Source organism: Artemia franciscana, chromosome 3 (genome assembly GCF_032884065.1).
Source record: "Artemia franciscana chromosome 3, ASM3288406v1, whole genome shotgun sequence".
In the NCBI taxonomy this organism is placed as follows: domain Eukaryota; kingdom Metazoa; phylum Arthropoda; class Branchiopoda; order Anostraca; family Artemiidae; genus Artemia; species Artemia franciscana.
This window is the reverse complement of record NC_088865.1, coordinates 45,361,890-45,387,344: the sequence shown is the minus strand read 5'-3', so window position 1 is coordinate 45,387,344 and position 25,455 is coordinate 45,361,890. Positions and strand designations below refer to the sequence as shown.

At 33.8% G+C, this 25,455-nt stretch overlaps 1 protein-coding gene across 1 annotated transcript; it reads right to left on the bottom strand.

Moving 5' to 3' along the window:
- Positions 1–856: 856 nt before the first annotated feature.
- Positions 857–23,863, bottom strand: LOC136025548 (uncharacterized). Its single transcript, XM_065701576.1, has 3 exons — positions 23,784–23,863; positions 4,400–4,610; positions 857–1,025 (listed from the first exon to the last, which is right to left on the bottom strand). The coding sequence occupies exons 2-3, from the start codon at positions 4,585–4,587 to the stop codon at positions 857–859; spliced, it is 357 nt and encodes a 118-aa protein (XP_065557648.1). The 5' UTR covers positions 4,588–4,610; positions 23,784–23,863.
- Positions 23,864–25,455: the final 1,592 nt, after the last annotated feature.

Sequence of the window (25,455 nt, the reverse complement as noted above, 5' to 3'; positions counted from 1 at the left end):
AGAATCTATGACTTTTAGGGGGTGTTTCCCCCTATTTTCTAAAATAACACAAATTTTCTCAGGCTCGTAACTTTTGGTGCGTAAGACTAAACTTGATGAAAGTTATATATTTAAAATCAGCATTAAAATGCGATTCTTTTGATGTAGCTATTGGCATCAAAATTCCATCTTTTAGAGTTTTGGTTTCTATTGAGCCGGGCCGCTCCTTACTACAGTTCGTTACCACGAACTGTTTGATATGAAAAAGAAAAATCATATATTTTTCAAAGGTTTTCCGCAAACGTCGTGATTACTGGAGCAATATAGGAAGGAGTTTGTATAAAAGATGAACAATTAGCTCTACGTTAAATGAGGCTTGGCCCTGCTTTCTACGGCTATAATGGACGAAATGTTAAGTTGACAGGGCCAAATACAGCTTTCACAAATGGAAAGATGTTTACAAATTTTTTGTGGAAAGATGGAAAGATGGTCACAAAAGCTATAAAAACGGAAGATGTATCTCGCCAACTACCTTACGGTGAAGGAAAAAGTGTTCGTCCCCAAATAGAGAAAAGAGGTTATACAAAAGGGTCTTACGAAAATTGCAACATCTCAAGACACAGTAAAGAGTAGAGCTTTGAACATACAGAAGTATTACCGTTCGCTGCTATGTTGGCCTAACGGGCCTTGGTGCCACATTGGATTATTCGCAGTAGCAATTTAAGTTTTATAAACACCCATTAACGTTTTTCTTCGTTTAATTTAAAGCCTGGAATGATTTCTTGTGTGTGAATTTATCATTTTAAAAATATAAAAGGTTATTTATGATTATAGTATGACTGGTTCAGTTTAGGAGCAAGGAGTGCTCTTGGCTTACTTACGTTAAAAGAGCTGTAATAATTTCTCCGATCATAGTCATCTCGCCGATAGGATTCTTTTGCATTTCACAAATAGTCCTGAGTAAGCATGACCGACCATCTACGCCCATTACTGCTAGAGCAGATTCTATTGACTTAAATATCTGATATTGGTCGCCTTCGATACTCCTAGAAAACAATTGTGATCATATTCATAGATTCACATAAAAGAATAAATATAAAAAGATATGTGAATATATAAATGATCTAGATAAAAGAATAAAGAATAAATTTAAGGTATTAAATTTACTTGTAGCAGTGCTAGCCGGGTAATTATGCTGGAAGGGGCTCCAACTCACACCCCAATTTTGAGTATAATTGTAATAGCCTATCATTGTATTTAGAAAAGATTTTCGGCCAATGTTCATTTGCTTTTTGTTCCATACCTTCACTAACAATTCCTGCTGAACTTTTTCTTTTACGATTTGAATTTTATATTGAAAGAAGCCGGACCAAAAATTGTCTTACTAGGTCGATCTGAAGACGAGACGTCGCTCTTGTGTCACAGTTAAAATAGCACCCACTGACTCATCACTGGTACAATTACATGCTGCTGACACACTTTATACCTGATATTTAGATACCGAAATTGAATTTCACTGTCTGCCGTACCTTAACTTATTATCGCTGTAGCATTCATTTTTTTTTACCACAAAATTTTGAGCAATGTGCAACCGCTGATTGTCAAAAATTGCGCTACACAAACTTAAAAGATATTTCATAATATTTCATGCCAAATTCCACTAAATAGTCCCTGAAAGGTTCATCTTAATACCCTTAGTCTCAGTAGTAGTAGTAGCAGTAGAATAAGTAGCCGTGATAGCAGTAGTTGCAGTAATATTAGTCGCAAGCAGCCATTGTCGCAGTTGCAGTTAATCACAGGAGCAGTCACAAAGACTCACTACTACGACGACTACTACTGCTACTACTACTGCTATTACTACTACTACTACTACTACTACTACTATTACTACTACTACTACTACTACTGCTACTACAACAACTACTACTACTAGTACTACTACTTACTACTACTACTCCTACTACTACTAATACTACTACTTACTACTACCACTACTACTACTGCTACTTTTACTGCTACTGCTACTGCTATTACTGTTACTACTAATACTTCTACTGCTACTATTGAACCTAAAAAAACAATTTTAGTGTATCTAGTCTGTAAAAATTGTAAAGAAGCGATACCTTAGAAACGGAAAAGGGTGTTTAGTCAAAATTTTAAAGAAAGTTAAGAAAAATATAAAATTAAAATTTAAATAGACTACTTGTATACAGCTTGCTTTAATGTTGTCCATGCAATATCCCATAAAATACTCGAGGTCTAACGTAGAAAAAAAACACTATGCACTTCAAATTTTTTTCAAATAATATATCTACAATGTGTTAGCAACAGTTAAGGGTATTAAGTAAAAGTTATCTATGTCGTTTTAGTTGGAGATTTATCTAATTCAATATGTACTGTGTGGATCCATGGTTGTCATAAGGACATATCTGTAATAGCTTAGGAAAGGCTACTTTTAGAGTATGTGGAATGGTATACTTGATTAATATTTATAAAAAATCAATGTTATGACATGGTGGGGCTTAGAACTCTGTTAGCCCATAGAACCACAGATATTATGGAGATTTTTAACCCATTTATTTGAATGTTGTATAACTATAATTAACTGAATGCAATCCCAAAAGGACATCAATTGCAAAACTTAGCAAATTTAAACTAAGAACTAACAAAGTTATTGATGCTCTGCTATTTAATAAAGTTAGTCACTGGACAAAGTAAACCTGCAGTTTTGTTTTCAGTACGGTTTTGGTTAGGCAAACTTGTGAGAGATCATATTATGAGCCATGTAAGCAGGGTTTCCCTTCAAGAAATAAAGACAGAGGAATGAGATTTTGACAGAGAGTAAACCCCTAACCATCTTACAACACAAAAACTGCTCCAACATTTTACACTCAGGCTGCCCTCGTCAGACCATAGATCACAGTAATTAGAAATTATAAACAAATATTCCAACAATTCTCTAGACAAAATTCGTATCAGACACCCCTATGAGGACACGCAGGCAAGGATTTGGTTCCGGAATCAAAGACGCAGATGGATTTTTATGGCAGAGGGAGAACTCAGACCACCCTAAAATACCACAACAACTCCAACCACTCATATTCAGGCTTCCCTCGCTAGAGCATTGAAGTTAGTAGTTCTAAAGTTAGTAAAAAAAAAATCCTAGATCGTATCTGCTATTATTCTTCTTCTTGGAATGCTAAGCCTTCTGGAGTCTACTTTGGTCTCCTTTTGGCTTCACAACAATTTTCAATCTGCAGGTGATGATGGATCGGGAGTAAGTCTTGCTACCATATCGGTGATCTACTCGCAGATATTTTTATGCCTTAGGAAATCAAAAATACTTTGTATCGATGTCTTTCAGTGTTAGCTGCTAGGTTTGAGAGCAGCAACACGTTGATGTCAGGCTGGAAGTTTGCCTCACTGAAGATTCTCCCAATATTGATTACTTCCTGCTGGATGCATTGAAACTCCAAAATCAAGTGGTTCAAGGATTCTGAAATAGAGTTTTGAAGCGTGCAATATGGATTGGCTCGTTTATGCGAAGTAAGCTACTCTTTTCTCAGGGTCACAAAGTTGCTTTTGATTCTATAATAAAGAATGTTATCTGCCCTTGATGGAAATAAGGATGGAATGTGCGTTTTTTCATCTGAGTATGTCTCTAAAGGTCTTGGCCTTTAAATTGGGGTTAAGTGGATTATACAAGGAGCTAGTAGCCAGCTGGTCTGCTATTTCATTATATTTGATACCTTGGTATCTAGGGATATGCTGGAACTTGACTTCAGGAAGTCTGGTTTTTATATTCAGTGAACAACTTGAGATAACAGATACAGAGCCATATTTGCTGCCATAAACTGAGCCATCAGTGTAAATTTAGAGAAAAACGGGATACGAAATGGTCATTTTCTCATGTAAAAGCGCCTGAATTTGGATTGACGGGTATTTTATCTTTTGCAAGGGTATTTACTCCATTGAAACACTTGGAGGTGACCTTTACCATCCAAGGGGGAAAAGAAATGACTGAAACAGGGTATTACAGCTTTGAAAATAACAATCTGCAATATATATATTCTAAAACTTCTAGAAACAAACATATGCACTGTATAAGACTAGATAATTCTTTTCTTCTTGCCAATAGCACTTGGCTGCTTTTCGTATAGTTAGATAGAAAGCTAAATGGCCTTTGCTAGACAGTTGACGGCCCTGGTTAAGAATTGGCTTTTCGCTATTTAATAAAAGACTCAGGGTTTTTTTTTTAAATTGGCTCAAGTAACTAATGAGAGTGAAGTTAGGAAGATTTAAATCTTTATTTTTTACTTAGTCATATATGTGTCGTAAAAACTTCACAATACATTTAAAATGAAAAAGTAGTAGGTTATTTTTTTTTATGTTTAAAATAGTCAAGTTGTTCAAACCTTACCTTCTTCGTTTTGGCTGTTTTATAGCGAACAGTGTTTCCAGCAACATTGAGATACGAAAGACAAAACTGGCTGAAGCAATATAGATGAAAAGAGGATCAACTTTGCTGTCAATAGGGAACCGTATTTCCGTTTCGAGGACCCAAGCAATTTTTGCACCTACAACTTTGTTGTGGAATATTACAGACATGTCGCTACTACGAGGTGAAACAGCTAAAAAGAGGAATATAATTATTCTTTAATAAATTCAAACTGATTATAAATTGATACATAAATTAATAATTGGTTTTCAATAATTATCTTACCACTCCCCTTCCTACTACCAATAACTGCAAAACCGAGTCACCCAGGGCTAACATATTTACCCCTGCTCCTCCTTCATCCGTATCTATTAAAACTTCTCAAAAAGCTTCTAATTTAAAGAAAAATATCCTTATTACATCCTCCCACCCCGTTTGGGTATGACCTGCTTTTTGTTTGACTCGAGAAGGCTGACCGACAAGAACAATCTTTGGCAATCTATATCCTTTATTCGTAAAACATGTCATAAGTATCTTATCCTTTCTCTCATTATAGCCCTAGAAAGCGGGATTGAATCAAATGTTTCGTACAGCTCACTGTTTCAGGTACAACTAGTTAGTCGGCCAGTCTGCTGATCAAACAGTTCGTGGTAATGAACTAAAAGCTGCACGCCACCCCCTCGGGAGTTCGTTCAGCATTTGACTCATTTTCTCACCGAGTTAGTTCTCCGCTTTGACTTAGCTCTTTTTTTGCACTAATTCACGACTTTGATTGTTTTTACATAGAGTCCAGATTGTATTTGTTTTCACTGAGTCTGTCTAAAATTTTTTTTAGTAGATTATGAGAACGCACGGAAGAATTTATGCATGGGGTTATGCAAAAGGATATCCACACATAAGATTTGTGCTTTCCCTTCTAGAAGTCTCCAGATTTTACAGTTCTCGCTTTTGTCACATACTTTAAATTTTCTTTATTATTTCAACAAATTGGCTCCCATCACTGATCGATAAGCTTATATCCGTCTCTCTTCCTAACCCTTCTCCAGATAATCCATTTTTTCATCTACGTGTGAATTTTCAATTTTCATATTATTGTTATATACCCAGTGACCGATATGTTCCAATGTGTGGCCCCAATTCTACAATGCCACTTTTGGAATAATTCACGTTTTTTATACATTAGCAAACACCTCTTCCCCCCTTCAAGTTTGGAATATGACCATCTCTACTCAGAAATCGCTTTGAAGTTCTTAGATATATAGTTGGGCATTCGACGAAGTAGGAAACTTTAAACCTTTCTAATATCAAAACTGTTAAGTTTGAGTGCCAAGGATAGTGAAAATGAGTCTTAATTTTGAAAGTGGTCAAGTGCAATGGTACTCAATATATCATTTCTTTAAAAATGAGAAGAAGAAAAAATCAATAATTAAATGCTTAGCGACAAGTATATCTGTCTTCAGTTATTGGTAGTAGCTACCAAAAGATAAAAAAAAAGAAAATTGTGCAAAAGGTCAGCACAAATAAACAATAAAAATTGGATATCAAATAATTAGAGAAATTGAAGCTTTTCTTAGGAGCTGCAGGTATTTTTGAAAATCAAAAGATTTGTCAGGTTTGATTTTTGCAGACGAACAGAGTAGTCGATTTTAACGCGTAGTTGAAGTGCAGTCAAATTAGTTTTTTATTTCTTTTTCGCGTTCATAATAACAATACCGACATAATGGGAAACTCCCTCGCAGAAATAGCCAATAAAAAAACAATGACATAAATAAACAATAAAAAAATATATATCAAATAATTTGAGAAAGTGGAGCTTTTTTTAAGGAGGCGCAGGTATTTTTGAAAATGAAAAAAATTTTCAGGTTCGATTTCTTGCAGACGAACAGTGTAGTCGATTTAATTGCGTAGTTGAAGTGCAGTCAAATTAGTTTTGCTATTTCATTTTCACGTTCATAATAACAACACTGACATAATGAGAAACTCCCAAAAGACGGTCTTGAAAATACTTGATAATTTTGAAACAAACAAAATATTCGCCAGTCATTTGAATTGATTTTGTTATTCAGTTTCTCACTAAATTTGGACCTATTTAAGGCCCTAGTGGACTTCAAAAATAATTACATAAGCTTTAGGCGGAAAGTCCCCATGCCTTATGAAACAGTCTATCAAACTGTTATCAAATCTTACTTTTTTCAATCATTTGGTTGCATCTAGGGTGAATGATAGCAGTTCATCTTTGCTAGTGATATTGAATTTATCTTGACCACTCAAGTTTGCATGTATATTTGAACATGGAAGTATCTATTATTTATTTGCAAAAAATAAAACAAATCATGTTCAGTTTCTTTTTTAGTCTTGATGTTTTAACATAAATGAATCTTCAACGCACTGTTGGTTGAAGTGAAAAAAAAGTTGTTTTTTTTTATCTAGTATCGTCAAAAATATCGTCAGAAAAACATTCTTAAGGCTAAGAAGACAATTACTGTAAGCATATGAAAAAGTCTGTGGAACAGTTCAGGTGAATAGAAGCCGAAACTCTGGAAAAAAAAGCCATTTTCAACAACTGCTATTAGGCTACATAGAAGAAACGGATTTTTATGCCCCATCCAAACGTACAAAATTCAATATGATTGAAGTTACCTATCAAAAGCTATGAGCTTCAGATAAAGTGGACGATTTTTAAAAAGACGGAAAAATAACAAAAAAAAATGAAAAATGATTTTCATCTTGATGAAAATAACATCTTTAGATTTGGTATTTGAGAAGATCCTAATCTAGTGGTTCGAAGCTACTATCTGCAAAAATATGGGCTTTTATATTTTGAAATTTCATGAGTATATATATATATATATATTTTTTTAATTTTATTTTACTTATTTTTCCTTGGGATGATTGTATCAAACCAATTGTCTTGGACAGTTTGGAGAGGGCCCTTTCAATCGAAAATTGAAATTTTCAAAGCTCCTTTCTAGCGACCGAAGAGACTTCCCCACAGGAAAGTGACCTTTTCGGCCATGTTCCGGCACTAAACTATGATTTCGCGACAAAGGAGTCTAATTTGCCCCTGTTGATTGAAAATTCAAACAAAACTGAATGATTTAATCGTATTAACAAGTACATATTGAGGTTTCAGAGGGGGAAAAATGCAACACAGTGGTGAATTCATTTTTAAAAAGTTAAATAGTCCATACAGGTTAAATGGTTACTATAGACAATTATAATAATGCTTGATTTAACTAAGTTTACTCACTTGATTTATAGTTTGACGTCAAATATAATGAATGAAGGGGAATTGGTTCTTACTTAGAGGTTAGGGACAGATGCGATAGAAGACTACATATCTTTGCTCAGTTTTTTCAACTCCCCAAGTGCCTTAAGACAAATACAGATCGAAGCGTGTGTGCATTTGGGGAATTGGAAGAATTATTCTCTCACCCCCCTTCAGGTGGATGATGTCTGAATAAGGAAGCTACGGAGTGAAAACTCTATTTTTTATTAATATAAATATTTTTGACATTTATTCTTGGGCTCTGTTTAGGTATATTATTTTGCTCCATATTCCGTAAAATTAAACAGCCAAATACGACAATAGTTTTCTATGTTTGATAAAAATTACATATTACACGCCTGCCAAGCAAAATATTTATAACTCACAATTATTATAATTATAAATCTGTTGTATTAAACTATAAACACCTACCGGCACCACTATGCCAGTAGGTGTATAGGTGCCCATCAGCTATCATGAAGGAGGGCCACTGGATCATCAAATAGTCAGGTGAGGGGGGGGGGAGATTCCAGATGTCGAAAAGAGTAAATTTCAGTCACTGAATCAGATTGATATATAATTAGGATTGCGATAATGGAGGGAGCGAGAAGTTTAAATTGATGTTTAAGCCCTTTGATTCATTGTAATGATTTTTGAAATACACCTTTATTATCGATTTGAGGCTGGGGGCGGGTAATAAGAAACCTGCTCATTGCGACATTCCTATGTAGGATATAAAAACTATATTCACAAGCCTACCGGTCAATAGTGATAATGGGGAGGGAGAAACGTTACGGGCCTCGTCATAACATTTTTAGGGGGAAGCTTTAGGGCTACAAGCTATTAGCAAGTTTGGCAAGTACTACTAGGGCTCTTGTTTTCAGTGAGTTTAAATAATAATATTCCTCATTTCCTATTCATATACGAGTTAAAAACTTCTTGTATCCCGAGTGCATTGATCTTCCAACCAACTCGTTATAAAACTGATTTATTTTGCCTTAGGAATTCACCATTAGAACGATGGAAATAGGGACCCAAAACAAAATTATATTCAAACCCCTATATGTTTATCAAATATTCAAGGAGTGCATTTTTTTTCAATGGATAAATATAATATTTGAAGCATCCTTTTAAGAATGCTAAACTTGAAAGAAAAATACGAGTCGAAAGAGGCAGTAGTCACCGTCTTCTAAATTTAAGAGATCCTTGGTTCAAACGGATCGTAGTATCAAACTATCGTTTTGGAATGTTCCCTCAATCCCCATGGGAAGTCCACCCGCACACTAGCGTTGACCTGACCGGACTTTCAAAATTAGAGTATTTGAACCCCCCCCCCCCCCGAAAAATTCCCTACGGAAAATTTCCCCTTCCCTTTGGTAAAATCACCCTCTGAAATTCCTCTTCTGAGGATAGTTCTTCTCTAAAACATTATTTTAGAATTTCCTTGGGTAGTTTCATAACACCCTTTTCAATTTAGAATTATATGAAAATTCGTTTTAATTTCTTTCCACGTCACCGGATAATCAATATTATTACAACAATTAACAACTCACTGCAGCACCATGGCACATGAGGCCAACAGAGCCACAATCAGTCACCCTCCACCCCATGCGATTCAGAGCCTCTATCTTTACACCCTCAAAAAAGGTTCTAATTACCATTAAGTCTTTTCTTAAGACTTGCTCAAATTCTATTCGAGGACATCTTGCTTTTCTTTTAAGTTCTAGATGGTTGCCCGACAACAACGATCTTGGGCAATCCATCATCCTTCATCCGAAGAAATTGTCCTAGTCTTCTCAATTTTTCTATCATTGTAACCTCAAAAAGAAGGAATGGTCCGCATTTTTCTTGTTTGAGATGCTTTCAGTCAGTCGTGAAACCAAAACATCCCATAAGTTATCTTTCTGGAAAACATCTAGCATATCATCCTTCGTTTTTTGGATCGCACACACTTCAAAACAATACCTGCCCACTGGTCATCAGTGTAGCTTCCAATAACTTCATATTTTGGTGTGCAGAACTATCTTCCTATTCTTCCAAACTTTTTCAACTTTGGGCCTTGGCTATTCTATCTTTATTATCTTCACTGCACCCACCGTCTTTACTATTAATACTAACTATGTAAGCAAAGCTGTCTACTTGGTCAATCTTTTCGTTGCCTAAAATTACTTCTTTACTTTTACTAATTCTTTGCTTTAGTGACTTGGTGATCTTAACATCAATTTTCAAATTTATTCTCGCCCTTGAACTCAAAAAATCATTAAACATTTATTTATATTGCTAACAACTTCATCCAGGATCCTCAAATTATCGGAAAAATCTAAGTCTAAGAGATTCCCAAGATATTCCTTGTTCTCCATTTGTCTTTGTTGTGTTCCTTAGGATGAAGTCCATCAAAATGTTCTATGTAAATGGGGGTAGGACGAAACCCTGTTTAATTCCTGATTTAATACAAAACCAGCTACTAACCTCATTCCCTTCTTTAATTATTAAATAAAAAAAACTAGTTTTTTTAACTGAAAGTAAGGAGCAGCATTAAAACTTAAAACGAACAGAAATTACTCCGTATATGAAATGGGTTGTTCCCTCCGCAGTCCCTCGCTCTTTACGCTAAAGTTTGACTCTTTGCCACAAGTCTACTTTTTAAAACAACTAAAAACTTTAGCGTAAAGAGCGTGGGACTGCGGAGGGGACAACCCATTTCATATACGGAGTAATTTCTGTTCGTTTTAAGTTTTAATGTCGCTCCTTACTTTCAGTTAAAAAAACTAGTTTTTTTTATTTAATTTCTGAACGTTTTTGAATTAATGCATGTTTGATTTTGGCTCTCCGCACATAAATTATTGAAATGAAATTAGTATATTAATTTTTTTTTTGGCTAAATGGCTTTCTCTTAGTTTTGATCAGACGATTTTGAGAAATAAGGGGCGGGGAAGGAGGCCTAGCTGCCCTCCAACTTTTCGGTTACTTAAAAAGGCTACTAGAACTTTTAATATTCAACAAATGTTTTTATTAGTAAAAAATATACGTAACTTAAGAATTAACTTACGTAACAAACTTTTATATTCTTATATTTTTACTATGTGTACGAGGGGGTTTTTACCCTCGTTAATACCACACTCTTTACACTAAATCGTAAGTTTTGTTCCAATTCTTTAAGAATGACCCCTGAATCAAATAGGCCGTAGAATAAATAGTTGAAATCACTAAAAATATTGTAGCATAAAGAGCGATGTATTTATCTCCTCCTAAATACCTCGCTCTTTATGCTAAAGTATTTTTAGAACCCTTCATATGCGTAATAATCTCTGTTTGTTTTAAATTTCAATGCTATTCCTTACTTTCATTTGAAAAAACGTTTTCATGTTTATTTTTTCATTGTTGTTTTTTATAGTAAAGCTAGAAAATCCTGCGCCCTTTTCATTGAATTTTTTCCCCCATGGCATATTTCTCCAAGGAAAGATCCTCCCACATAGCCCCCTCCCTCAACCCTACCCCCAAAACCAAAAAAATCCCCCTGAAAACGTCTGTACACTTCCCAATAACCATTATTATATGTAAACACTGGTTGAAGTTTGTAACTTTCAAACCCTCTCCCAGGGACTGTGGGGGAGTAAGTCATCCCCAAAAACATAGTTATTAAGATTTTCGACTATGCTCAACAAAATGGCTACCTCAAAATTTTGATCCGTTGACTTTGGGAAAAAATGAGCGTGGGAGGGGGCCTAGATGCCCTCCAATTTTTTGGTCACTTAAAAAGGGCACTAGAACTTTTCATTTCCGTTAGAATGAGCCCTCTTGCGACATTCTAGGACCACTTGGTCGATACGATGACCCCTGGAAAAAAAACAAAAAAAAAAAAAAAAAAATAAACACGCTCCCGTGATTTGTCTTCTGGCAAAAAATGCAAAATTCCACATTTTTGTAGATAGGAGCTTGAAACTTCTACAGTAGGATTCTCTGATACGCTGAATCTGATGGTGTCATTTTTGTTAAGATCCTACGACTTTTAGGGGGTGTTTCCCCTATTTTACTAAATAAGGCAAATTTTCTCAGGCTCGTAACTTTTGATGGCTAAGACTAAACTTGATGAAACTTATATATTTAAAATCAACATCAAAATACGATTCTTTTGATGTAGCTATTTATATCAAAATTTAATTTTTTAGAGTTTTGGTTACTATTGAGCCGGATCGCTCCTTACTACAGTTCGTTACTACGAACTGTTTGATAGTAATTTTGTTCCTGTACATAGCACGAATGACTTTAATGTATTCATCTTTAAACGGTTTTGTATAACGCTGACTCTATTAAAGAAAATGAGGCTTCAATATTTTACTATTTATTCATTATTATAATTCTTATTCCAGAGGCAGTTCATATACAAGGGGTGGTTGCATAAACTTTAGATTAGATTCATTCTATTTGAAATAATCGTTTCTAGTGCCATTTTTAAGATTCAAAAGCTATTGAAGGGTAACTAGCCCCCCACCCAAAGAAAAGAACCACTTATTTTTCCAAAATATATCTGACCATAATTTTTAGATAGCAATTTTTTTGAAAATAGTCAAAAGTTCATGTAAAATTGCCTTCGGGTTCAAATAAGCCCAGCACATGGTGGTAGAGAATGCAAGTTATGGCTTGGGGGAATATAAGGGTTTTAATAAAGGGGCGGTCGCCTAAACTTTGGAGGAAGCTCATTTGTTTTGAAATTGAAAGTTCTAGTTCCTTTTAAAGAGTTACATGTACTTAAAGGGTTAAAAGTACATTGTATAATAAAAATTTTGCATGCAAGTTACGTGGTAATGTTAATTGTAGAACAACCAATGTAATTTACCTATTAGAATGTAATAAATGCTGCCTACAATATGTGGGGGAAACAACTAATAATATATATAAAAGATTTTCTGGACACAAGACAACAGTTAATAATGAAAAAACTAATAACTATCTAGTTCAACATTGTAGTAATGGTAAATGTTCCATATCAGATATAACTGTCACAATTTTAGAAAATTTAGAATTAGAAAATTCAAATAAAGAAGAGAAGAATAATAGACTACGTAAACAGGAGGATTTCTGGATCCATACTCTTGGTACAGCTTATCCTTTTGGGTTAAATGATCGTGTAGCAAAATATGGTGACATGTCTCATGTTGTTGTTAAATGTATTGATGGTTTTATGGACCATCCTTCTTTTACTTGTCCTACCAAACGTAAAAAACGATCGAGAGGACATAGGAAAAATAATAGAAAAAATGAATTAGAGGTACATATGCTTTCTATAGATCTATGCCAGCTACTTGAATCTAGGGGTATGATTTCTGTAATAAAGTGTCTAAATAATTTATCCAAGAGGAATTTAATCAAACTTTTCTGGATTGTGAAGAATAATACAGCTCTTGATTATAATTTTAAAGTAATATGTGATACAATTTGCATTCTATCTAAAACGAAATTTATTTCAAAAAAGAAAAAGTTCGATAAGATTAGTAATAAGGATAACAGATTATATTTACCTATTAATTTTACTTGTAAGCAGATTGAAGATATTAATTTACCAGAAATTTTAAATCAGCGGCATGTGAAACAGGCCCTTCCTAGTAATTTAAATTATAATGATAGTCCAGTTTTAACTTATAAATTTTCAAAAACTATTGGGCAAATTATTTTTAATTATAATTTAATACTAAAAAAACTAGATAGCGATATAAATTGGAAACCGGTTTGTAATTGTAAGCAACTTGGCCCATTTGTAAATCCTACTTACAAACATGTTATAACAGGGGACTTGTCAATAATAAAGCAAGATGATCTTCAAATTATAATGAATAAAGGGGCAAATTTCCGTCTTTCTCATCATCTGAAACCATCGAGTGTTCTTGATGGCTTGGAAAATGATTTTGATTTATTTATTGATAAGTGGTGTAAGAAAGAGAATAAAAATAAAGAGAGTTTTCAAAGTTGGAAGAATTTAATTATTAGTAGAGTAAGAAATAAAATATATTCTAACTTAAAAATAGTAACACTAAATCATTATTTTATAATGCGAAGATTAAACAAGCAATTGCTAATCTAAAGAATGAATTTGTAATTGTGCCAGTGGATAAAGCTAATAATAATTTTGCCATAATTTGTCAGAAGCTGTATTGTGATATCTTAAAAAGGGAGTTAGGCACAACTAATGTTTATGAAAAGGTAAATATAGAGGATGAGAATTTAATTGAAAAGACTGAAGAAATACTTTTTAAAAATTTTAATATTAAAATAAATGACAATGATAAAAAGTTCCCTTTCCTATATTGGACTGTAAAATTTCATAAGAATCCCCCTAAACCACGGTTTATTGCTGGAGCAGCTAAATGTCCAACCCGCATTGCTGCTACTGACCTCTCTTTAATTTTAAAGGAAATTGTAAATAAACTTAAAACCTATTGTTCTGGTATTAAAAATTTTTCGAATTTTAATCCATATTGGAGTGTTAATAATTCACTGCAGGTGATAGATTCTTTAACAATGGTTTCAGCTAAAAGAATTGAGTCTTTCGATTTTGCGACAATGTATACTAATTTATCACTCAATTTAGTGTTAGATAATTTAAAAACTGTTATAAAGAAATCTTTCCTCTTATCTAGTAAAAGGTTCTTAAAAATAGACAGTTATAATAAAAAAGCCATATGGACAAACTGCTTTAATACTACAGTTAACTTGAGATGTTACAGCTTGGATATGATTTTTGAGTTATTGGAATTTGTTTTATACAATACTTATATAAGATTTGGGGGTGATTTGTACAAGCAAATTATGGGAATTCCCATGGGGGGGAATGCCAGCCCATTTATAGCTGACTTGTTTTTAAGTCAACTAGAATATAAATATATGATGGATAAGAATAATCCAATTAATTTAAAACATGCTTTGTCAAATAATAAAAGATATTTAGATGATATTTTGGTCTTAAATTGTAAGGATTTCATTGATATTTCTAAAAATATATATCCATCAGAGCTTATTCTTGAGCCTAGTCATGGCGCTGGTCATGAAGATCATTTCTTAGATTTAAATATTAATATTTGTGATAATAATAAATTAAGTTTTAAAATGTATAATAAAACGGATGATTTTGATTTTGAAGTGATTAGTTTCCCATTCCCTGAAAGTAATATACACTCAAATATCACATATTCAGCGTTTTTCTCACAGTTACTTGGTTATGCAAGGATTTGTAGTAATTATATTGATTTTAAAAATAGATGTAAAATCTTAAGCCAAAAATTGATATCAAGAGGTTTTTCTGCAAATAAATTAACTTGGCAATTTAAAAAATTTAGTTTTCATTATAACGAACTTTTAAATAAATATCAAAAGAATTATCTAGAAATACTTAAAGAAATTTTTGACTAATTTTGGAGGTTCGAGAAATGTTGTCACAGCGCCATTTATTTTGAATTGTGTTTCTATTTGAGCGGAATTTTTAAAAAATTAGCCACATGGTAAAGATGAATTATATAATTGTTTAGTTCATTCAGGTTTTTTGCAATGTGTTAATATTTGTGATTTGGTAAAATTTATAATATTTAGTTTACCTATTGTTGCTAAAGGGAGGGATATATTAACAGGATAAGCTTGTTTTGGTTTTACTTGGTTGTTTTACATTTGCTGTTTTTTTCATAGACATGTATTTTGGGGGTGATACCTGACGCGGGGATGCCATGGATATTCTGTGGTAGCCACAACACTGTGCTGGGTAGAGAATTTAGAGTGGCGAAACCTTATATAGGCCAGTGTATTCTCCTGATGAGCCCTTATGTTGGGTGTTGCCTCTGAATTATTTGTCTATATTATTTTTTCTATTGTTTGGTAAATGACGACTTATACTTATTGACGACATGACTGCCTGTCCATGGATTATTCTTTATGGTTGATTGTGTGTGGCTATGCTGTTTGACCTATGTGATTGTATGGATGAGTAGGGTTAAGGCCTCATTCAAGTGCTGGTCTATATTAATCACTAATTTAGGAAAACAGTCTTCCTTTTCTCCTTCTGTCTCCTTTTTTTTTTTTTTTTTTTTTTTTTTTTTTTTTTTTTTTTTTTTTTTTTTTTTTTTTTTTTTTGTGTTTGTGCTGTAGCATTGGTGATTTCTCTTTTCATGATATTTACCATGTTGCTTTTGCTATATGTAGTTCATAATCACAGACACAGTAATGTATAAATTTTGGTTTTTGCAGAAGTTTTCATAAATTATAATTCATAGCAGGATAAAACTGCATAAAATGCATTTTCTTTGATGGGGGGGGGCTAAAACAAGGTAGGGGTTTGTCGAATACTTACCCTTAGCGGCTTATAATTAAATCCTTTCAACGAACTGTCTTAAGTATTTATCCTAATATGTTTTTTATAATATATTTTTTTCGATAATTATGTTTTCAGGAAGAAATAGTCCTTGGTGTGGTTTTACAAACCAATTGACACAATATTTCAGGAATAAAATTGGGAGCCCAGGATGGAGTGAAAAATTAACTTACGTATTCCCTTAATTTTTATTGTTTAAAACTATAATAAAGTAATAGCCATGAAAACCCAAAATGAATTAATTTTGTAAATACTATATTTATTCTCAAGTCTAAAATTGATCCTAGTCACTAGTTATTCTTTTAATGCTTTCTAAACATAAATGATTTTAATGTTCACATCAATGCTCTACATCCTATGTTGACTCATTGATTGTAATTAAATAAAAAAAACAAGTTTTTTCAACTGAAAGTAAGGAGCGAAATTAAAACTTAAAACGAACAGAAATTACTTCGTATATGAAAGGGGCTGCTTCCTCATCAACGCCCCGCTCTTTACGCTAAAGTTTGACTCTTTCTCTCAACTCTTCTTTTTAAAACAGTAAAAAACTTTAGCGTAAAGAGCGCGGCGTTGATGAGGAAGCAGCCCCTTTCATATACGAAGTAATTTCTGTTCGTTTTAAGTTTTAATGTCGCTCCTTACTTTCAGTTAAAAAAAACTTTTTTTTTTTATTTAATTTCTGAACATTTTTGAATCAATGCATGTTTTGATTTTGGCTCTCTGCAGAGAAATAATTATAACGAAATTTGCATTTTTTTGGGGGGGAGGGGGGCTAAATGGCTTTCTCATAATTTTGATCGAATGATTTTGAGAAAAAAAGAGCAGGGAAGGAAGCCTAGTTGCCCTCCAATTTTTTGGTTAATAAAAAAGGCAACTAGAACTTTTAATTTTTTACAAATCTTTTTATTAGTAAAAGATATACGTAACTTATAAACTAGCTTACGTAAAGAATTTTTTATTCTCATGTTTTTATTACACATATGAAAGGGTTCGCCCCCTCGTCAGTACCTCTCTCTTTACACTAAATCTTAAATTTTGGCCCAATTCCTTAAGAATGACCCCTGAATCACAAAAGCCGTAGAATTAATAGTTGACATTACTAAAAATACTTTAGCGTAAAGAGCGAGGTATTAGGAGGAGGTGAGCCCCTCATATGGGTAATAATTTCCGTTCGTTTTAAGTTTTAATGCTGCTCCTTACTTCCAGCTGAAAAAACCTTTTTCATATTTATATTTTCATTGTTTTTTTTTTAAAATAATGCTAGTGAATCCTGCGCTCCCTTCATGGAAATTTTCTTCCCCCATGACAAATTCCTCGATGGAAAGTTTCCCCAGTATATCCCCCTCTTTTCAACCCCTCCCCCCAACCAAAAAATCCTCCTGAAAACACCTGTACACTTCCCAATAACCATTACTATATGTATGCACTGGTCAAAGTTTGTAACTTGTAGCCCCTCCCACGGGGACTGTGGAGGAGTAAGTCGTCCCCAAGGACATAGTTATAAGGTTTTCGACTATGCTGAATAAAATGGCTATCTCAGAATTTTGATCCGTTGACTTTGGGAAAATAATTAGCGTGGGAGGGGGCCTAGGTGCCCTCCAATTTTTTTGGTCACTTAAAAAGGGCACCAGAACTTTTCATTTCCGTTAGAATGAGCCCTCTCGCAACATTCTAGAACAAATGGGTCGATACGATCACCCCTGGGAAAAAAAACAAAAAAAAACAAACAAATAAACACGCATCCGTGATCTGCCTTCTAGCAAAAAATACAACATTCCACATTTTTGTAGATAGGAGCTTGAAACTTTTACAGTAGGGTTCTCTGATACGCTGAATCTGATGGTGTAATTTTCGTTAAGATTCTATGACTTTTAGGCGGTGTTTCCCCCTATTTTCTAAAATCACACAAATATTCTCAGGCTCGTAACTTTTGTTGCGTAAGACTAAACTTGATGAAACTTATATATTTAAAATCACCATTAAAATGCGATTCTTTTGATGTAGCTATTGGTATCAAAATTCCATTTTTTAGAGTTTTGGTTTCTATTGAGCCGGGTCGCTCCTTACTACAGTTCGTTACCACGAACTGTTTGAAAACCTTGTTTATAAGATAACCATTTATTTGTTTATCGACATTTTGGAATATCCATCTTGAGAAAAATAGTCAGAAAATCAAATATTTAATCCTCTTGATATGACAAAAACCCCAGAGCCCCAGGGTTAACTGTTATACCTTATGTGAATTGTCCAATTGTTATATACAAGGTCGATTATTGAGAAAAGTCTACATGTTTGATCCTGAGTCTCGAAAATGCTAAGGGCATTGAGGTAATACTGTTGAAAAATGTTCAGAGGGTTTAAATCACATACCAGACATATAAAAAACTAGATAAATATTGATTTTACTATCCATTAGAAAAAACAAGGGCAATCCAAAATGGACAGGAATTAACTTTTTTTTAAAAATCCAAAGAATAAGTTATTCGAGGAAAAGTAAAGATAAATAATAAATTATGACCAGAAAAAAAGTTCTATGACAAACAAAAATCAACATTTCAACAGGTAACTAATAAACTATAATCATTTATGTTAAATATTAAAATTAAGACGTGAAAAACTGGAGAAAAATTCATTTTATAAATCAATAAGAAAAAAAAAATAAGAAAAAAAACAATAAGAAATAAATTCCAACAAAGTTAATTAGAAAAATGTACATTGAGATAAGTTTTTCAAAGAAAAGTAAACAGCCAAGTTGAACTCAAGACCAGCAGGAATCATTTCCCATTACAATTCAAACTCAAAACGACCAGCAAATACTAATATAGAGCTTAACGTCATTGTTTTTTTCAAGTTCTACTACGTCATTGTCACTTTAATGAAAACGGAGATATTTTCTTGTGTACCTATTACATTGAAAATAAAAATTAAAATTACGGTGAAAAACAATTTCGGACTGTTGAAATTTCTGTATTTAATGTCATTGTATATCAAATATTCAAATTAATTCTCCTAGTTCTTCCCATGAAGGTTCAAGAAACATTTAGTTTTCACAAAGCGCTAATGACGTAGGACGCCTTAGACTTTTCAAGTTAGAGACGGGGGCAGCAACCAAACTCGTTTTTGTAAGGATTTTGTTGGTTTTAAGCTTAATATGCATTTTTGACTTAAAGTTTTCTCGTTTTAAGAATTATTTTAATTTTTTTTTCATTTATATTAGTACCTGTTGTAAGCTTGTTTGCTGAGATTTTTTTGTTTAATATCTCTAAATTGTGGTCGGATGCATTTGGAGAAAAGAGGGAATAAGGAAATAGTTGCCCTCCGATGACTATGATTCTTAAGAAACCCAACTAAAATGTACAATTTTCAATCAGTTGGGCCTCCTTAAATTTTATACGACCACCTCTTCCATAAGAATCTTAAATGTCCTTGGGGCACAACTTACAAGCCTTGGCCATGGGCTCTGAAGGGCTGTGTCGACGCCGGAGGAAAATCTATATGATATTTGAACTATATTAAATAAAACTACTATCGAGAATCTCAATCAGATACAGTTGAGGAAAAGAGTGCCATTGCGATTCGATTAATTGTTGGTTTTAAAAGGGAAGTAGAATATTTTATGTCCGATCAAATTACCCTCCTCTCATGTTTATATTATCACCCCTTTAAAAAAAAACCTTATTTTTCTCCAGGGCATAATTACAATGTTTATCCCGAGATTTAGGGTATTGTTTCAACCCAGGAGGCACTATTATATGATCTTTGGACTATTTTGAACAAAATAACCACCGCAAAATCTCGATCGGATGCATTTGAGAAAAAGAGGTAGTGAATTTTGAATATTAAGAATGGCACTTGATGTTCTGATTTCCAATCGAATTAGATTCCTACAAAGTCTATACCATCACCTTCCTTAATAAAGGGCCTATGGGATAAATATGATAATAAAAATATTAAAACACTGATACCTTATGGCCTTTACTATAGTCAATTCTATACAAAATACATTCAAAATGAATGTACTAGAGTGACAAGTGCCATGTAAGAGAATAAAATTGCGGTGGTTAAAAGAGGAAATAAGGTTAGTAGCTGGTTTTGTATTAAATCAGGAATTAAACAGGGTTTTGTCCTACCCTTGTTTATATTGATCATTTTGATGAACTTTGCCCTAAGGAGCAGAGCAAAGACAAATGGAGAACAAGGAATATCTTGGGAATCTCTTAGACTTAGATTTTTCCGATAATTTGAGGATCCTGGATGAAGTTGTTAGCAATATAAATAAATTTTCAATGATTTTTTGAGTTCAAGGGCGAGAATAAATTTGAAAATTGATGTTAAGATCACCAAGTCACTAAAGCAAAGAATTAGGTTAAATAAGGAAATAAGGTTAGTAGCTGGTTTTGTATTAAATCAGGAATTAAACAGGGTTTCGCCCTACCCCTGTTTATATTGATCATTTTGATGAACTTTGCCCTAAGGAGCAGAGCAAAGACAATTTGAGAACAAGGAATATCTGGGGAATCTCTTAGACTTAGATTTTTCTGATGATTTGAGCATCCTAGATGAGGATGTTGGCAAAATAAATGAATTTTCAGAGGTTTGCGAGTTTAGGGGTGAGAATAAATTTGAAAATTGATGTTAAGACAACCAAGTCACAAAGGTTAGGAATAAGTAAAAGTAAAGAGGTAATTTTAGGTAACGAGAAGATTGATCAAGTGGACAGCTTCACTTACCTAGTTAGTATCAAACAGTTCGTGGTAACGAACTGTAGTAAGGAGCGACCCGGCTCAATAGTAACCAAAACTCTAAAAAATGGAATTTTGATACCAATAGCTATATCAAAGGAATCGCATTTCAATGCTGGTTTTAAATATATAAGTTTCATCAAGTTTAGTCTTACCCATCAAAAGTTACGAGCCTGAGAAAATTTGCGTTATTTTAGAAAATAGGGGGAAACGCCCCCTAAAAGTCATAGAATCTTAACGAAAATCACACCATCAGATTCAGCGTATCAGAGAACCCTATTGTAGAAGTTTCGAGATCCTATCTACAAAAATGTGGAATTTTGCATTTTTTGCCAGAAGGCAGATCACGGATGCGTGTTTATTTGTTTTTTTGTTTTTTTGTTTGTTTTTTTTTTCCCAGGGGTGATCGTATCGACCCAGTTGTCCTAGAATGTTGCTAGAGGGCTCATTCTAACGGAAATGAAAAGTTCTAGTGCCCTTTTTAAGTGACCAAAAAAATTGGAGGGCATCTAGGCCCCCTCCCACGCTAATTATTTTCCCAAAGTCAACGGATCAAAATTCTGAGATAGCCATTTTATTCAGCATAGTCGAAAAACCTTATAACTATGTCTTTGGGAACGACTTACTCCCCCACAGTCCCCGTGGGAGGGGCAACAAGTTACAAACTTTGACCTGTGCTTACATATAGTAATGGTTATTGGGAAGTATACAGGCGTTTTCAGGAGGATTTTTTTGGTTTGGGGGAGGGGTTGAGAAGAGGGGGATATGCTGGGGGAACTTTCCTTCGAGAATTTGTAATGGGAGAAGAAAATTTCCATGAAGGGAGAGCAGGATTTACTAGCATTATTTAAAAAAAACAATTAAAAAATAAAAGTGAAAAAGCTTTTTCAGCTGGAAGTAAGGAACAGCAATAAAACTTAAAACAAACAGAAATTATTACCCATATGAGGGGCTCACCTCCTTCTAATACCTCGCTCTTTACGCTAAAGTATTTTCGGTAATTTCAACTACTTATTCTACGGCTTTTGTGATTCAGGGGGTCATTCTTAATGAATTGGGATAAAATTTAAGCTTTAGTGTAAAGAGCGAGGTACTGACGATGGGGCGAATCCCCTCATATATGTAATAAAAACATGAGAATACAAAAGTTCTTTACGTAAGCTAATTTATAAGTTACGTAAATCTTTTACCAATAAAAAGATTCGTAAAAAATTAAAAGTTCTAGTTGCCTTTTTAATTAACCAAAAAATCGGAGGGCAACTAGGCTTCGCCCCCCCCTCTTTTTTTCTCAAAATCATTCGATCAAAATTATGAGAAAGCCATTTAGCCCCCCCCCCCCAAAAAATATACAAATTTCGTTTTGATTATTCCTCTGCGGAGAGCCAAAATCAAAACATGCATTGATTCAAAAACGTTCAGAAATTAAATAAAAAAAACGAGTTTTTTTAACTGAAAGTAAGGAGCGACATTAAAACTTAAAACCCACAGAAATTACTTCGTATATGAAAGAGGCTGCTTCCTCATCAACGCCCCGCTCTTTACGCTAAAGTTTGACTCTTTCTCTCAATTCTTCTTTCTAAAACAGTAAAAAACTTTAGCGTAAAGAGCGGGGCGTTGATGAGGAAGCAGCCTCTTTCATATACGAAGTAATTTCTGTGCGTTTTAAGTTTTAATGTCGCTCCTTACTTTCAGTTAAAAAAACTCGTTTTTTTTATTTAATTAATAGTAAAGACGGTTTGTACAGTGAAGATATTGAAGATAGAATAGCCAATGCCCAAAGTTTAAAAAGTTTGGAAGAATTGAAGACAAGTCTACGCACCAAGATAAGAAAATTTGAAGCCACAGTGATGACAATGGTCAAGTATGGTTCTGAAGCGCGTGCACTCCAAAAAACAAAGTATGATTTGCTGTATGTTTTCCAGGGAAATTAGGAACGTTTAGGTTAACCGACTGACTAATTGTATCTCAAACAGTAAAATACTGGTCAGTCCCTATGCCTAGAGCTACAGTTGTAGAAATGTTGAGATGGTTTTAACGCAATCTGCGTATGAAGGATAATGGGCTGCCCAAGAACATCCTTGTTTGGCAACCATCTAGGATCAAACCAAAAAAAGGTCGTGCCTGAATATGATTGAAGTGTGACATAAGAAAAAATTATATAGTAACGGAAACTTTTACGTATGGTGTAAAGAGGGAGGCTTTGAATAGATTGGAGTGTAGGAGGGCCGTGTGTAGCTGTGTTGACCTCAGGTCATATTGGTCTCAGGTAATGTCAGACATATTTTTGATAATAAAATGGAGTAAATATATAGATTGATTCTGCTAATTCCGCTATTCATCATTATAATCACTTGCTGCAAAAATTTTATAGTTAATTTGCCCTGTATTTTGTAGTCAACAAGCGTTAGCAAAATTTTTCTAGAAGTTGCAAATGCTGTTTAGGTGAATGCTGATATATAGACAAATAAAAAATGTGTTTAGTATGTATCCTAATTTTGGAAATTAATTTGGACAATTGGTCCTCCCTAAAGATCATGTATCCGCAAACTATTAGTAGTAATTATTAAATTAATAATCTTGTTTCCACGAACTAAAAGAACAATTATTACTAACACCAGCAATGGCGAGAAAATGCAACATGTTCTTTCTTTAGAGGATGTAAATCCCCCTCCCCCTTGATGGTCCAGAATATGTCTAATTCCTTGTGCATCAGTGGGCCTTTGCGCTTCATATGTGACAAGACTTAGATAAAATGGTAATGTATTTTTTAATGTGCGAAGACCATTTTAAACTACCATATAAATACCCTTCAATGGAAGGGGGAGGCTAAGAGTGATGTTTTCGTGAGGGATGAATGAAAAAATAACTTTTTATTTAGCCAAGTTGTCACGCTTGAACTATTACGGAAACAGCAAAAAATGCCCAGCTCTAACTTTAAGTTCAAACTAAAAATAACTAAATAAAAATAGCTACAGTATTCTAACCCTGTTGCACAATACGTACTTGGCTTAAAATCCTCTAAAGTAACTGCTCGTTTCCCGATTTTCACTGAACAACCGTGAATTAGTTTTGTATATTTGTTATAAAACCTAATTAGTTACGAAAACTAGTTGGTTGATCAAGAATAGTAAATTTTGTTCTGCTTAAGCGACCTACATTTTGATAAAATTTGTCACGTTCATTTTGTTTGGCTAGATTTAAGTTAGTTACAGGACCAGACGAATCTATTTATTATTAACCACCGCACCGCTAGCCAATTTTTTTTGCAGATGTTTCGATCACAAAAAAAATTCTATCCGCTATCCCTTGTTTTTGCGAAATATTAAGTTTACCTCAAGGTTAAAGTACCGAGGACAGTAAAATAAAACCAATCTTTCGCTCCTGTTTCCCTCTTTGGTCTGAAAATTTGAATTTTCTAAGATTTTTCTTTTGGTTGTTTCAAAATTATAAGTTTTGTGTACACTACCATATTATTGTTAGTGTAGCCGAGTTAAACCATGCAACAAATTAGAAAAACTAATCAGTTAAATTTGAAGAATTTTCTTTCACCCAAAAATTCTATTACCAGTAATCTGTCCATTCTTAAATTAAATTAAGCCTTCAAAAGAAAACTATACTATCTTAAACCTCTTGGTGCAATATTCTTTTGGCTCTTCGTATTTGGCTATTTTTTGGTTCTTCTGATATTTCATTCATATTTCTTCTTTGAATTTGGCACCGGCTACTACTAGAAACTGTATTACATACTGAGGTCTTTTTCATTAAATTGAATTTGCGATTTTTCAAACTAAATTTCTATTTAGCAAGGTGAAAAAATGAAAATTGACTTTCATTATCATTGGTACTTTGGATCATTATGGATAGGCGCTGTATATAATGTATTGATTCTGAAATGGCTTACAACCTTAACAAGCAACGCAATAGTACTTCCTAAGTAAAGAATGATGTTGGCACAATGTATTAAATATTTACTTTAGTTTTTTTTACCAAGTCACTTCGCACAAAAGGAGGTGTCTTAGAAACATTGAAAGGGGCTAACTCGATAAAAAAAAATCAAAAGTTCTAGTGCCCTTTTTAGTTGTCGAAAGAGATTGGAGAGCAAACAGCCCCTCAATGCCCTTCATGTCCCCAAACACATCTAATTAAAGATTTGATATAGCCGTTTTGTTCATTATAAATGAAAATTTTTGAAATTCTGTCCTTGGGTATGACACCCTCTGCTCTCGTTGGCGTCAAGGCAAGGGCTATACGTCATACTAGTTGCCCATTGTTAACATATATATGGTCTTCATTGAAGGTGTTGTATAAACTTCGGATTGACCTCATTCAATAGGAAATCTGGATTCCTTGTGCATTTTTTAAGGCTCAAAGGTCATCGGAAGGCAACTGGGCCACCCACATGCTATTTTTCCCAAATCCATCCGATAGAAATTTTGAGAAAGTCGTTTTATTCTTAACAGTCTATAGATTGTATAACGAGGCGTTTGGGGTTGAAAAAACACCAAGAGCCAAGGGGTAGAGGCTGTAAGTAATGCCCAGGGCATTTAAAGTTTTATTCAAAGGTTGGTTGTATAACTTTATAGGCTCATTTGATTGTAAATTGAAAGTTCTTGCTTCTTTCTAAGGGTCAAAGCTGATGGGGGGCAACTAGCTCCCCCCTCAACGCCCTCTTTTC